The 15,009-nt window shown below is 42.8% G+C and overlaps 1 protein-coding gene across 1 annotated transcript in view; it reads left to right on the forward strand.

The window, feature by feature from the left end:
* Positions 1 to 7,662, forward strand: part of WDHD1 (WD repeat and HMG-box DNA binding protein 1) — a gene marked incomplete at both ends in the record, with an annotated part of 29,553 nt that extends 21,891 nt beyond the window's left edge. Inside the window, 9 exons of the mRNA XM_080346016.1 lie at positions 404 to 535; positions 867 to 1,084; positions 3,211 to 3,335; positions 3,836 to 3,892; positions 4,754 to 4,797; positions 4,932 to 5,090; positions 5,472 to 5,605; positions 6,764 to 6,899; positions 7,462 to 7,662. Coding sequence (XP_080202142.1) covers positions 404 to 535; positions 867 to 1,084; positions 3,211 to 3,335; positions 3,836 to 3,892; positions 4,754 to 4,797; positions 4,932 to 5,090; positions 5,472 to 5,605; positions 6,764 to 6,899; positions 7,462 to 7,662 — 1,206 coding nt within the window. The remainder of the gene's footprint in view (positions 1 to 403; positions 536 to 866; positions 1,085 to 3,210; positions 3,336 to 3,835; positions 3,893 to 4,753; positions 4,798 to 4,931; positions 5,091 to 5,471; positions 5,606 to 6,763; positions 6,900 to 7,461) is intronic.
* Between the last annotated feature and the right edge of the window lie 7,347 nt (positions 7,663 to 15,009).

The raw sequence follows: 15,009 nt of genomic DNA on the forward strand, positions 1-15,009 counted from the left end.
TGAATGACAAGAGTTACATTTTCTATTTGCATTACTGAGTTATTCTGGAATATTTCTAATTTGCTGTGGGACAGAGGTTAGAAGATAAAATAATCAACTTCTAGACTCCTCTGTCATGGTGAACATGTAGATCTCATCCTACTGAAAGCCTGTAATATAAATGGAATTTAACATATATGGTGACTGTTTGGATCAGTTTGTATAGAGATGGTAGTTAGTGCGGGCTAGTTTTTTCCCCAGTAGGCATTAACTTTTAAAGAGAATTGTCTACCCTTCACACTCATAAGATGAAAGGAAAGTTTAAGAATGAATAGGTAAAATAAGATTTAAATTGTTAGACATTGAATCGTGGGCTTTTTTTCCCCCCCTCTGACTTCCAGAATCATCTTTGTCCCTTTTCCAGGAACAATACTGGCGTTCTGTTGTATTTCACAACCACGTGGATTACTTATCAAAAAATGGCTACGAATTTGATGAAAATACTAAAAATCAGGCAGTGAAAGAACAGCAAGAGCTTTTAATGAAACTATTTGCCGTAAGTACAAATAAATAAAAAGAATCCCTGAGACTTTGAGTTGATAGCATTTAATGTAAATTTTGATGTGATTCCTCTTATTAGTAACGAATCTGGCTAGTGATGGGCAATCCAGATGTTTCACAGACAATGATAAGAGGTGAACTGCAGAATATTTTTGTTGCTTAACAGCATGAAGGGTGGGAGGAATAATCTTTTTCTTTGCCATGTGGTTCATGATTGTTGGTGGTTCATCTTTATTCATTCACTCCACCAAAACCCATAATATTCTGGTCTGAGAGTCTTGAGGGAGCTGTGAAGTTTGTAACTCTCCAGGCTTCTTTTCTTTCAGCTTTCTTGTAAACTGGAGCGGGAATTCCGTTGTGTGGAACTTGCTGACCTCATGACGCAGAACGTTGTGAATTTGGCCATCAAGTACGCGTCTCGCTCTCGGAAGCTGAATTTAGCTCAGCAGCTCAGTGAGATGGCTGTGGAGAAAGCAAGTGAATTGGCAACAGCACCGGAAGATGAAGAGGAGGAAGAGGATTTCCGAAAGCACTTGAATGCTGGGTAACACACATTTTTGTGATTAAAATCCTGGGAACATTTCTACTGATCTGTTAACATTTTGGTCCAGCTGATGTGCTTTTGCTCTTCTGGAGCAATGTGTTTGTTACTACTCTTAAATTGTACATATAAAGCAGTATGTTCCTGTTGATATATTGTGAGGGCTCATTAGTAACGGGACACGAACACAAATTGATGTATCTCCACTCCTTGTTTACTGTATGTCCATGTACAACAGCTTCAGAGGCAAAGCAGACTCAATACCAAGTTGCTCTGATTAGAATTTTTTCTTCTTTATTTTTTTCCCTATTTGTAGCTCGTGGTGGTTTGGTTATTTGACTCTTCTTTCTCTTTGTCTCAGTCTCTCTATCTCACTTTATTCCACACCTATCTTAAAATCCCTCTACCTTTCTCCAGCCCTGCCCCCTTTCAGTATCCCACCCCAGTGCATCCTATTTAGTCTTTTTGCCACCATAATGATGGAGTGGAGCATCTCCTGTGTGAGGAAAGGCTGAGGGAGCTGGGGCTCTTTAGCTTGGAGAAGAGGAGACTGAGGGGTGACCTCATTAATGTTTACAGATATATAAAGGGTGAGTGTCAGGAGGATGGAGCCAGGCTCTTCTCGGTGACAACCAATGGTAGGACAAGGGGTAATGGGTACAAACTGGAACACAAAAGGTTCCACTTACATTTGAGAAGAAACTTGTTCCTGGTGAGGGTGGCAGAGCCTGGCCCAGGCTGCCCAGGGAGGTTGTGGAGTCTCCTTCTGTGCAGACATTCCAACCCGCCTGGACACCTTCCTATGTAACCTCATCTGGGTGTTCCTGCTCCATGGGGGGATTGCACTGGATGAGCTTTCCAGGTCCCTTCTAACCCCTGACATTCTAGGATTCTGTGATAATTAATCCCAGCTCTTCTAAGCTGTGGAAATACTTATGGGTTGGCTTTGCATTTTTTTCCCCTCTATATTTGCACTTTCCTCTCCTACCTGCATCTGCTTTGTAAAGCATGATGAGGCAAAAAGATGTGTGTGTTTTTTTTCTAAGAAATACAGATGGTGCAGAAGAGCTGTGTTCTTGCTTGGCCTCTGGATGGTGCAGCAATAAGGAAAGTTGTTGCGAACCACCCGTCTGATAGTGCGGGAAAAATGACATGGCATTTAGTCAGAAGCAATTTTAGGTATGAGGTTCGGGACTTTTTTGAGCAAGAGGAAGTGGTGAGTCCCTGGACTTATCTGTGGCCTTTTCCTTATTCTGCTGTGTGAAAGTGCACATTTAGAACTGGTTTCTAAATGCTCTGCCTTGTTCTTCTGGGTGGTGAATGGAAGCTGTAATCCCGTGTCTGCGACTTCAGCCACTATCAGGGTTAAAATTCATCACAAACACTATATTATTCTTAGTGCCAGATTAATCACTGGCATTCTGGTTGAGATAAACGTACCTTTAGTTTATGTGTACATGGATTTTAACAACCAGCAAAGATTAGGAGGCAAATGCAAGGAAAGTACATACTACTATAGGGAATTTAGAAAATAATCAGATTAAAAACGTGAACTCACCTCCTAAACTTCAGACTGAAAATGTGCATCCCCGTTACCACCTGTGTATTTGTTCATGCGTGTAGAAAATTGACGTGTTATTTATGCTATCGGAGGTGAATGTGTTTAAATGGAGATTATGGAAGGTGTTTTACATTTGCATTTGTATTTGTGGCAAAGCGTTCTGGCAACAGTCGTGATGTTGTCAGGCGCTCCAAAGAAGGTGGCCAAGAGTCACTGTTTCTGTTCGGGCGCTTCCTTTTACTTGCGGAGCTGTTTGAATGCCAGCACGTGTACTTTTGTTTTAATTAAGTGTGAATTTGGGGCAGATTGATAGCTGTGTGTGGTCTTTTTTAAAACTACATGGGTACCACTTCAGGCTGTTTCAGGGTGAACTCATGTGGTGAAGGAATCTGTGTTATATTTTTAGTAATCATCACGATTTTATCAGAGGTATAATGCAAGTAAGTGCCAAAGGTTATTGTTGTTATTTCCTAAATGAGGTAAGTTAGTTATCCTTTCATTGTTCCAGTTTTCCTTCTGAATGTGGTGAGCACATCCTGTCTGATGAATTCCTTGCCTTTGGTTACAGCAGCTCTGCCAGGGAGTGGAGTCGGCCGCCCATCAGAAATGTTCAGCAGGACCAAGAAATGGAAGATGCTGAGGAAACTGATGGTTGTGAGGAAGCAGAAGAAACACCCGAAGTACCTAAACAGAGTAAGAAAAATATATTCTCTAACTAGGCTGGAAGTTACCTACATGTGTCTTTCACAGGCTTAATAAGGGTTTCTGGAAAATTCCCAGATAATTTGTAGTTTGGATAACTCAGTCTGTAGGACTATGCAAACAACTTGATTTTCTGTCTGTTGTTGTGTTCTTTTGACATAAAATTTAGGAAAGACAGACACAGCACCTGTCACAAGTGAAGTACAGGAGGTTGGATGTAGAAGCCACTTACACAGCTAGAAAATAATCCCATTTGTTTCGCTGAGTTTTGAAACTGCAGGTGCAGCAGGGAATAGAATAAGTTTTGGGTTTCAGGAACAAAATAACACATTTTTGTAAAAGTGTATGTACAATTTGAAAATGAGAAGTCATGCTTTGAAATATAGATTGCTTTCCTCTAACTTATTTGTCTGTTGGAGGTTTCGTTATTAATAAATCATGCTATTACGTTTTATTGTGCTTCAATACGTTTCTCTTTCTTTTTTCTGAAGGGCCAAATCCTTTCTCCAAAGGTGTCACTTCAGCAGAGGCGACAACTCCGAAATCTGGTGAGTAAATCTCTGTTTATTCCAGGATGAGAATTTTGACATGCTTCACTACACCTCCTCCTGGTTTTATCCTCCATTCTCCCATTACCGCTAAAATTCAATGTATAACAGCGTTGTCAAGTGGGAACTTGCAGTGATTGTTGCTGTCCCATTTCTAAGAGGTTCCCTGTTCCCGTCGATGCCTTCGTCACCTGCTGATGTTCCACAACACTCTTCTGATCGCCTCAGCTGTGCCAATTGCAGAGTCCATTTTCTGCCTGGCTGTGTCATGAAGACGTTCTTTGGGACAGGGGAAAAATGAGAACAATGATCAAGTGATTTATTTTACTAATGAGGCACATTTATTGGTTGCAGAGTTGGTAGCTCTGCCATACAACCAAAGCTGAGCAGGCAGGAGCAGAACGTGACCTCCCGCTGCTTCTTCCCTCCTGCCCACTCCCTCGCAGGAATAATAGGAGTAGAAACGGATTTGGGAGTGGAGGAAATCCTGGGTCTTCCTGTGGATTTGTATTGTAAGCTGTTGGTTCAGTGTGGCATTTCTGATGGCTGATAGTAGCTGACCACATGTATAACCTTCCCGGGGTTATTAAAATGTAATTCTCTTTATCCGACCACTTTCAAGCCTGGTGGAAACTTCTTTGGTGTGGAGTAGTTGATGCCTTGGATTTAGTTTTCCTCTTTGATTTTCATTGTACAGGGCTGAAACACTCAATGAGTGTTATCCTCATTCTTTGGAAAGGGGGCTAATGTTGGTTCATCTGCTCATCTAAAATGTGCATGTTGTTTCATAGATTTATGTATATATATATAGGTGCATGTACACACACATTTTAACATTCCATTTTCTTTGCTATCCAATAGTTGTAATTGCATCAAGCAGCCAAGGACGCGTGAATCCCTTTAAGGTAGGAATTTTGTAGATGGTTTGATTGTGGCGTTCTGAAAATCACAACAAATTATTATATTTACAGTATAAGTAGCTGGGAGGGACAGAGGGGGCGAACATGACAGAAAATGAATTAAATATTTGTTTTGCTAGGTGACATCTAACAAAAAGGACCCAGTGGTCCCCACAGCAAATGTTCTAGACACTATGAGCAAATACTCAAAGAAAACTTCTCTGTCTGGCAGTCGAGCTGTAAACAAGCAGAACCATCTCGTTATAAAGCCTCTGACTCCCAAACCCAAGTCCAAGCAGGTAACGTTTCTAGTCTTTGTATATTGTTTCCGTGGGCAAAGAACGGTAAATTGAATTTTACCAGCTTTGATCAAGTATGAAGCCCTGTTGATTAAGGCATCCTATGGTTTCTGCAGGATGCTTAAATAATCTAAAAGCACATGAAACAGGAAAGAAAAAATCAGTTGTAGAAATCACATTCTGCACGGAATCTTGTGCTTTTATTTTGAAGTGTTAACTAAACATCATCTGTGCTGAAATGGGATGGATTAGATGCTACATTAATGCAAGTATTTATTGTGGTTTTAGGAAAGGTGTGTTTTTTCTTGGGCTGTATCATTGTCTGAGTGTGAGGTGTTCTCACCTTACTTTTGTCTTCTGTTTTAACGTCAATGTCTTTAGGCTTCAGCAGCCTCCTTCTTCCAGACTCGTACACCGAACTCTAATGAAAAAACAGCAGAAGAAAGAGAAGAAAAAGCAGAAAACGAGCCCCGTGAAGTCAAAGTTGCTGCGCAGGAGAACACTGAAAACAGAAGGTGAACGGACAATTGTGCCTCAATGCTGTGTACCAATTTTGACAGAATAGCAAGTCCAAAAACTACTTAGTTTGTGAAGACGTGGAACTGTACGAAGCAGCATAACCTCAGGACTGAAGTTGTAGCTCACAAGTTGTCACGTTTGTGAACTCACTTCAGAAATGTAGTGAAACTGCTGCGTGCGCTGCGTGTATTATCAAACAAGCCCGCTTAAAACACGTTGGTTGGATTTCCAAATTGCCACATTATGATTCCACTGAAAGAACAGGGAAAAACATTCTGTTTGTTCAGTCTTTCTCAGTGGTATTCAGTGTAGAAGTTTCGCAAATATATGTGTGAGTAAATAATAAATGAACAATGGAAAATGTAGTTTTAGGGCTCTGAGCAACAATTTTGCCTTGGTGCTGCTTATACGTCTGATAATGACCTTTGAATGATATAATAAATGAAACTGTGCTGCTGTGCCAGTTGCAAGTCTAGGAAATACTTGAAGTTTAAACATCTCTAGCAGATCTCAAAGGACGCCTAAAAGCTAAAGATTTATGTCAAAGTGTAAAAGCTTTAGTTTAGCTTGTTTTTTTGAAGAAAACAAACAAAAAACGTATATCACCTAAGGAGCACACATCTCTTCCTTGCTGAGACTAATCTGCCTGTTCCCCTGGAGCAGCTGTATCTTCTAACAATCCCAGTCCTCATGAAACTTGTATTATTATAATCAGGTTTCATTTAGACTTCATTTAACTGAGGAAGATGAAGGTAATTATTATTCATTTGGACTAGCATTCTTTTCATTAACCTTTACAGATAATGTTCTGAAACAAGCGGCAAGGAGAATTGTGAAAAGGATTAGCTGAAACCTGCTAATGTATGTGCTCTATTTTTAGGTTGATGGGATCCTGTCAGAAAGGAAAAGAACCATTATGCTTTGTCATTTCGAAACTGAAACGTTAATCTCCATATATATCACAGTTTTAATAAAAATGCTTGACTTAGTCTTGCCTCGTCAGCATGTTCTATAAGCACACTGCTGACTATATATATGTCTTTTATTTCAAGAACACAAAAACTCCAGTTAGGTGTGATTTAGAGATGTTGTTTTGAGGGATATGGTTTTCCTATAACCTTAAATGGTTTTTTTTTTTTGTCTGCTTCTTTTAGACCAAAGACAGGATTCCAGATGTGGCTAGAAGAGAACAGAGCAAACATTTTGACAGATAATCCTGATCTGAATGAAGCAGAGATCATAAAAGAAGGCATGAGTCGATTCAGAATGCTGTCGTCGGAAGAAAGGATGGTAAGAAAACATTCTCTAATGCTGTTTTATTGAGAATTTTTCTCCCCACTTGATTATTTAGGATCTTTTCTTTAAATTCCACGGTTCTCCATCTTCATGGCGTTGAATTGTGCCACAATATACGACCTATACTTAATGAAAATATGAACTGTCTGAGTAATTAGTAATAGCAGAAAGCAGCTGTTCCAAAATGGGGCATGTGAGAGAAATGTAGTTGATGAAGAAATAACAGAGAAGGGAAGGGGCTGAAAGTGACATAGCCAGACTTAATTCATCAGGGCTTAAGTTTATTCTAAAGCCTTTTGGGGTTCTTGTTTGTCCAGAAAGATAATTAAGAGCTTCAATTTCATATAGAGGCTCAAATGAAGTGTAGTTTCGAAGGAGAATGTTGTTAGAAAAAAGGGAAGTGAGGAAATTGCTCCCAACTTGATCCTTATTAATTCTTAAACAGGAATCATTTCAGTGTTTCCTTATAATCTGAGAAGGCAAGTGCATGAAATAAAGTGGTGAGTTTTGTGGCCTAATTAGCAATTTTCTGCTTAACGATGTACTTTCTTTAAAGGCGTGGACTGAGAAAGCCAAAGGAGGAGCACTGAATGATTTAACAGACGATAAAAAGCGCAAGCGTCCCACAGCCGATGAAGACGAAGCGAAAAAGAACCAGGAGCAAAACTCAGAGGACTCAAATTTATCCAAAAAGCCAAAGCCTTTAGATCAATCCGCAAATGTCAGATTGTCAGCGTTTGCATTCAAGCAAAGCTAAGCCGCGTGGTACCTTCTCAGCCTCTGTTTTCTGAAAACATTAAATAGCCCTAGATTGAAAAACTTGCTCAAGGAGCACTAGCAAAAGGGATGTCTCACTCCAAATAGTCTTTTAGAAAGTATTTTATTATCATTTATGGAGGGAAATGTTGAATCTGCTCTCTCCATCTTTTGCAAGTTATGAGCACAAAGCTTGATTATGAAACTAATTTGCGGATCTGTTACCTGGCAGCTCAGTCCCACTCTGTGCGGAGCTGTGGGCCCCATGCTGTGAAGATTTGACGCTAAACCTGGATTAGTCCCTCTGGGGAGGATAAAGTGGGTACAGAAACTCTCATGTGGTTTAGAGATGCGACGTTATGGCTTCTGCGCCGTTGCTTTTGCCCACTGCAAACACGGGTGGGAGAAGGACACTCAAGAAGAGGGAACGTAGTTTAACACGGTGCTGCATTGAAGGATTTCAGCTGCATTTTCAACATGTGCGGCTGTGACAGTGGCAGAGGGCGGCCTGATCAGGAAAACCAGGGCCGGCAGCTGAATTCGGAAGGTCAAATATGCAAAAACAAGCCGTTCCATCCTGCGCGAATGCGCTTCCCCGGTCTGCGCTCAGCAGAAAGTGCTCACAACTTGAAAATGTCTGGATTGTTTTATGTAATGTCCGAGGTTTTTTAAATAAAATGCAAACGTTGCTTTGTATAAGGTGGTGGGCTCCTTCGTCATTTTTGTAATGAAGGGAAACAAACTTCTTCCTACAAATCGTAAGGCGTATTTACCTTCTGTGGAGAAGAGGCGGTATGTCTAATAAATGTATTGGAAGCCAAATCAAATTTTGAAACTTGTTTTTTTTTTAGATAAGGTAAAATAATTCAACTCTTTTAGCATAATAACCAAGACTGAAAAGTTCTATGATAATTTATGGCTTTTTTTTCCCTGGGTTTACACATCCTTTCACTGTCTCCTTTTTTTCATTCTTCATTTCTCTTCATGTTATTAGGGAGAAGACTGTTTAGAAGACATTTGTAATGTTGAAAGCTACAGATCGAAGATTCGGTAGGACTTCTGTAAAAGCCACTAGATCTTAGTGTGGGACGCTTTTTGCTAGACATTTTTAGCAATAGTTACATGTCATTTTGGAGAATAGCTCCTTTTTCCACTGGATGTAGAGAAAAGGAGTCATAATGTCAACCAGGGATGGTAAATACAAGGAGAGGAAAACCTAAAGACCTGTACATTTAAATGCTTTTTGTCACCCATAGTTCTCATCTATTGTTACACATTTTATTGGTTTAATACTGTTAGTAGACAGCAAGTAATGATTAATGTAAATAAGAATTCATTTTCTATGTTGACATAGTGGAGGAAACTCAGTGATTTTTCTACATTCTTTGGAAAGAAATTGTATCAGAGACTGGAATTTCTTTTTAGGCAGTAAAGCGTATTTCCACACTTGGGTGTATTGGAGGAGAATGGAATTGCATTGGTAAGAAAAACATCTGGATAGAAAAATCACTCTGAGCTTGGTGAACTGTGTAATGGTTTATTTGCAGTTTGTTTTTTTCCTGCAAGCCTGGGTTGTTTGGATGATGAGTTGAGCATCTCGACCGAGGTTCAGGGAGATGGGCTGGGTGCAAATAGATGCCTTTTGTTTTCATTTGTCTACATATAATCCATTTTCTGTTGGGTTCCCTGGTGGTGACTGCTCAGGGCGTCTATGTAAAGGCCGTGTAAAATTACCCAAGCAAGATATTTATACCTTGGGCTGGGGTCATCAGAGCCAGTTTTGCTTCCTGATATTGGGACCGTGTCTGTCCCCTGTCCTCACTTTGCTTCCACCCACAGGCACAAATCTGCTCCGGGTCCTATTCTACAGCTGCTTCCATGAAGCATCCGAAGTCCTTTTGGCTCCTGGAGGAGGGAGGAAACATCCAAAATAAACTTCCACGAGAGTTTCCCAATGGCTGGACGTTTGCAATCTGTAGCTCTTCTGAACAAACACACCAAAGGTCTGTTAAAGGGGAGGCTCCTGAATTTAGTGGGTGGTTTGCTGGAGATCCCTGGGGACGTCAGGCACCATCCTGCATGTCCACAGGTCCCATTCACTTTTCTCCTGGTTTAATTTTTGCTGGGTAGTGCTTGTGGGTTTCATGAGACCCGGTGTCCGCAGCCTTGGGGTGACAGTTGATCTCACTGCTCCCCTACAGCTGACGTGCCAAAACTTTCTAACATCCGATTTAAAGCTTTGTATCGGAGCTGTGTGACCATGATGGTGTCTGCAGCGGAGATTTTTTTAATGATGACAGTTGCTCCGTCCACAGCAATAAAATAGAAGCTATTGCGATCATGGAAGGAAGTAACTGGTTGATTTTTTGCTGGGAGAATCACGTTGCATGATGCTGTTATGTTTCTTCCATGGAACACGGGGTTTGCTCTGTTACACACTCAGGGCAGAGCTGCGAGTTCCCCTCCATCACCCACAGCCACCGGGAAATGAAATGAACAGAAAGCATGGAACGGGTTTTTGAGTGAAAACAGTTTAAATCTCAACTGGCTGTTTTTCTTTAAAAATGATCCCCGAATAATTTTACAGAATTTCACTGAATTCTTCAGAAGTGCTTGTTTGTCCTGAGTTTGTTGTCTTTCTGCTGGAAACCCAGGTACTTTAGAAAAGCCAACCTGGAAACTGTGTCAAGGGACCTGCCTGGTGGTGTTTGTTCCTACAGTGCTCAGAAAAGCAGAGAGGGAAGATGGCACTGCTGAATTGAATGTCTAATGTTCTATAACTCATTCCCTTCCCCAGCAGAAAGGCTCCATCCACTGACCCGCTCTGCTGTGACCGTGCTCCTCGTGTTGCGGTGCCAAAAAGCCTATTATTGCCATTCCTCTTCAATCCTGTTCCGTTACCTCTGTTGCTGCCGGTACTCCACACTTAACACAAAGATGCTACTTGCTGGAAAGATGCAGCAACAAAATAGACCCAAAATGATGGGTAACATCTGTCAGCTTCTCAGAGGGGATATAATCCAAAGTAGCAAATACTCACCTCCCTAATTCTGTAGTTGACAGAGTGTTTCAATCCCTTTATCTTATAAAAAGATCTGTAAATTACCTCCTAGGTGTGCTGGGGTGTTGGTAAACTGTCTGGTAAACTGAGAGTTTATTCAGAGAAAGAACATTTGTACTATAAATGAATAAAATACCCACCCACCTCCTAAAGAACACTTTCTATGGCTTTTCTAGCACTTGCTCCATAATATAACTTTACTATGAAAGAAAACAATGCTGCAACACAGCCCAGCCAATAAAACCAGCGTAAAAGCCTTGTTTGCCTTGCGAGCATCGTGTTGCTGTATCAGGCAGGAGTGCAGGAGGAGGGTAAACAGGGACAGCGGGGAGGAAAGTGCCTTCCCACAGAATTTTGTTTTCTACCTGAGCTACTTGACAGGCTGAGAGAGTTGGGGTGTTCAGCTGGAGAACAGAAGCTCCAGGGAGACCTTAGTGCAGCCTTTCTGTGCTTAAAAGGGGCCGATATGAAAGATGGCTCATGCTCATCCTGCTGTCCCCCAGGACCCCGCCTAGGTCTCTTTCCTCTACACTGCTCTTCAACATATAAATGCAACAGTAATTAATTAACTTACAGGCAGGCGAAACACAAACGCCTACCAGGGCTGAGAAAAGAGCCACTTGATGCTGGGCTCAACTGGAGGTGAATGGCAGAGGAAATTTGCAGGAATTGTTTCAAGCCACGTGTTGCCAGGGAACAGACCAGTCTACAAATTGCGTTATCGATCTCAGAGAAATGACGGTGAGAAGCAAACGAGGGGAACAATGCGGGGACACGTCTGTGCCCCGCGCATAGATCAAAGCCCTTGGAGACTTGCGTTATACAGCTCTTTTCACATTCTGAAAAGCATAAACATGAATTTACCTCCTACGTCCTGCCCAGACCACTCCTCTGAAGTTTTCCATATCTCAGGGAGCAAAGGCTGGAGGAGTTTATTGGTGTGAGGTCCCGTGTCTCGCTCTGTGAAGGCACGAAGGGAAAGCTGGGGCAGAAAACCCGCTGCCTTTGCTTCCAGTGTGAGCTCTAAAATGTGAGACCTCACCAGGGAAGTTAAAATGCAGATCGCACCCGCAGAAAACCCCCTCAGTCTTTAGGGATCTTCTGTCCTTACCCAGCAACAAATCCCCCCATAATAGAGTAGTATTTTAGGAGCCTGTAATCAATTTTGCTTGTTATCGTGAGTAACAGAATGAAATTTCTTGTGATTCACTCTTTAAAGTGACGCACTGTGATTCCAGGGGCTGATATTTCTGTTTTTCCAGGGCATGGGAAGGATTTGCCACCCATCGCCGCTGTGGACACAGCTATTATTTAAGGATCACGTTTGGGTCACATTCTGGCTTGATGTTAATAGCAGAATTGATCCACGCTGCTCTTTTCCTGTTCGAGCTGTTAATGATACGCTGGGCCGACGTGGATGGTTTGAGAAGGTGGAATTCATCATCTCGAATTTTAAGCTCTGAGCCTAGTCCTGAACGCTCTCACTTTATAGCCAACAGAGGAAAAATAGGTGTCTTTTGTGCGTGATTTATCTCAGCCTTTGAGCAGCTGTCAGCGTAGAAATTACCCCTGAAATCCCTTTTAGATGGCTTCATTTGACCTGGTGAGGACTGCCTGGGGTTTCTTCATCCTTGGCCAGCTTGGCGTGGGGAGGTTTCTTTCAGGACCAAGTTCTTCAGACCCTGAGGAGCATCTTGGGCACACAGGGAAGGATGCTCCAGCCCTTCCCCACCAGGTCCTATTTAATGCTACTGAAACCACAAGGAAGTTCGACTAAAACAGCTCAAGGACCCTGAATATAAACTTACTCCATCCTGTCTGTATTTTGTATTTTTCCTGCTTTCAAAGACAAGAGAGGACTCTGATGGGTGTTACCATGGATTGAGCACCCACGTGCACCCACCTTGGTACCCCCAGGTACCCTCTGGAGGATGCGCTGGGTTTTTACCTCCTCTAAACATTGTTCTACATTTGTAAATAATTCAAGTTACAGCCTCAGGGCTTTTTGCACTCCCTATTTTGTTGCTTTTTAACGAATTTCTCTTCCATCTTTGAACAGCAAACATAACTCTCAGGCTCTGAGCAAGCACAGGAAAGCAAAAAAGGGCAGATTCCCTTTAGGAAAGTCAGTGTATCTTTTAGCACCGTTGCATGGCACCGTCTGCCGCTCTTCTGTTTTATAGCCTGCGATTCATTTTGTTTGGATATAATCAGAAATAGCAAAGAAAACTTCTTGGGAAGGCTACATGAGAACATGGGTTGTAATTAATAAGGAACAATCGTAAGATACATTAAAAAAAACCAGCCGAGCGTCAGTGCTTCTGCTTACCCAGCCAATGTGGGTTTGTGTTTTGGAGCGAGAGGACTTCTCCATGGCTGGAAATCGCGCTGTGTTGTAACACATTCTGCTGCGTAACTGAACTACATGCATCTAATAATTCTGCATTTGCAAATGCTGCGAGCAGAACTGCCGGCACTGGCTCCTGCACACACAACCTCAGCTCAAACACACCTAGAAAAAGTGGTTCTCTACGAATCCACAGTGCGCACACTAGCAAATAAGTTGGCGACTGCCCTTCTTTTCCCATAAATTAGAGAAAAATGACAACCAACTCGCACAGCTGTTGAGTTCAGACTGCTATAAAGTCTGGGTGATTCCAGAGGTTACTTTTCTTCTTTTATAAGAAAATAAAGGTAGCAGAGGTCAGGGAGTGCCAAGATACTTGGAACACCTTACCAACCCCTTTTTCATACGTATGATTAGAGGTCACAGTGGTTTGTAGTTCCAAAGAATGGTTCCCAACCCTTGGTCCGGATCCAAAGGAAAGTGATGGTTGTTCTGCCGAGTCCTGTGAACATTTTATACAGTTTCGTGGCAAGGGAACCCATTTAGGTTACACGGAGAGTTTGGACATCCTCCGAGGGCTGTGAAGTGATGCCGGGTGGGCGTCTGGGGCGGAGCAGGGATGGCGTTCAGGGCTTCAAATCCTCTGGTACAGCAGTTTCTGATCCCAATCAGAGCCCAGGGCAATAAAACCGCAGTAAAGCCTAGTTGGAAGCCAGCGCTGGCCACTTGATTTCACCTGAGTCATCCTGACTCTCTTCTGATAAAACCTGTGATCGGAAACCGAATGATAATGTGGAGCATGTTACTGTTGCTGGGTTGCGGGGTTTTTTTCCTTTTTTTTTTTTTTATTAAATTTTTTTTCTGCTTTTCTTGGATAAATGTAGTTCTTGTGCCAGGAGGAGGTGGACGAAAGCCAGTGAGTCATGTTCCGAGCCCCATCCCTCCGCCAGCTCATTCTCCTCCTTATCTCCCCGGCAATTTACCATTTTGCAGGCACAAGGAGGGGAGAATTTGTCCCTGCTGCCTTTGGGACAGGTCATGTGTGGAAAGAGAGAGCTTTGCTGTGTCCCTTAGCACCTGGGACATTTATTTTGCTGGCAATTCAGAAAATATTAGTTACACCGCTTGCAGCGATGGGCGATGGAGCGCACACCCTGCGCTCAGCTGAAGCTTGAGACTCCGTTTCTGTCTCATCAAATCCCAGAATAGCTTTGGCCTGAGATGACTCCCTTCTAAACAACACACTCCAGCATTTATTTGTTCAATAACCTTTGAACCCTATGTAAGGCTGGGGCAGAAAGCTCTGACAGCTGCTGTTGGCAAAGACAAGCTGCGCTCTGTCTCCCACATTTACCCCAAAAGTGCTTGGGGGATGAAGGATGCTCAAACCACTGGCAGGGGTGACATCCCAGCCAGATCTCCAGGGAGATCCTAAAGTATTTGATCTCAGTCATCAGAGGTGGCACATTTCCAGAGCCACAGGTGGGAATATGAAAACGTCAGGACACCTGAGCAGCAGGGAGGTGTCTGCAGAGCTCATGGGTTTGCAGGGACAGAAAGCCAGCCTTGATGAAGGGACGGTCATGACGGAGGATAAATTCACACTGGGATCTCTCTGGTGGATGCATCTTGCCGCTGGTGACTCAAAGCTTCCCAGAACAGTGAGAGTTGAGAGGAGGGAACGGAGCTGGTGAGGGGCTGGAGCACAAGTGTGATGGGAGCGGCTGAGGGACCTGGGGGGTTCAGCTGGAGAACAGGAGCTGAGGGGAGACCTTCTGATCTCTGAACTGCCTGAAAGGAGCTTGGAGCCAGGGGGGTCGGGCTCTGCTCCCCAGGAACAAGCCCAGGACCAGAGGAAATGGCCTCAAGTTGCACCAGGGGAGGTTGAGGTTGGATCTTGGGAACGGTTTCTTCCCCAAAGGGCTGTGGGGCATTGGAAC

The sequence above is a fragment of the Nesoenas mayeri genome (assembly GCF_963082525.1).
Source record: "Nesoenas mayeri genome assembly, chromosome: 5".
Taxonomy (NCBI): domain Eukaryota; kingdom Metazoa; phylum Chordata; class Aves; order Columbiformes; family Columbidae; genus Nesoenas; species Nesoenas mayeri.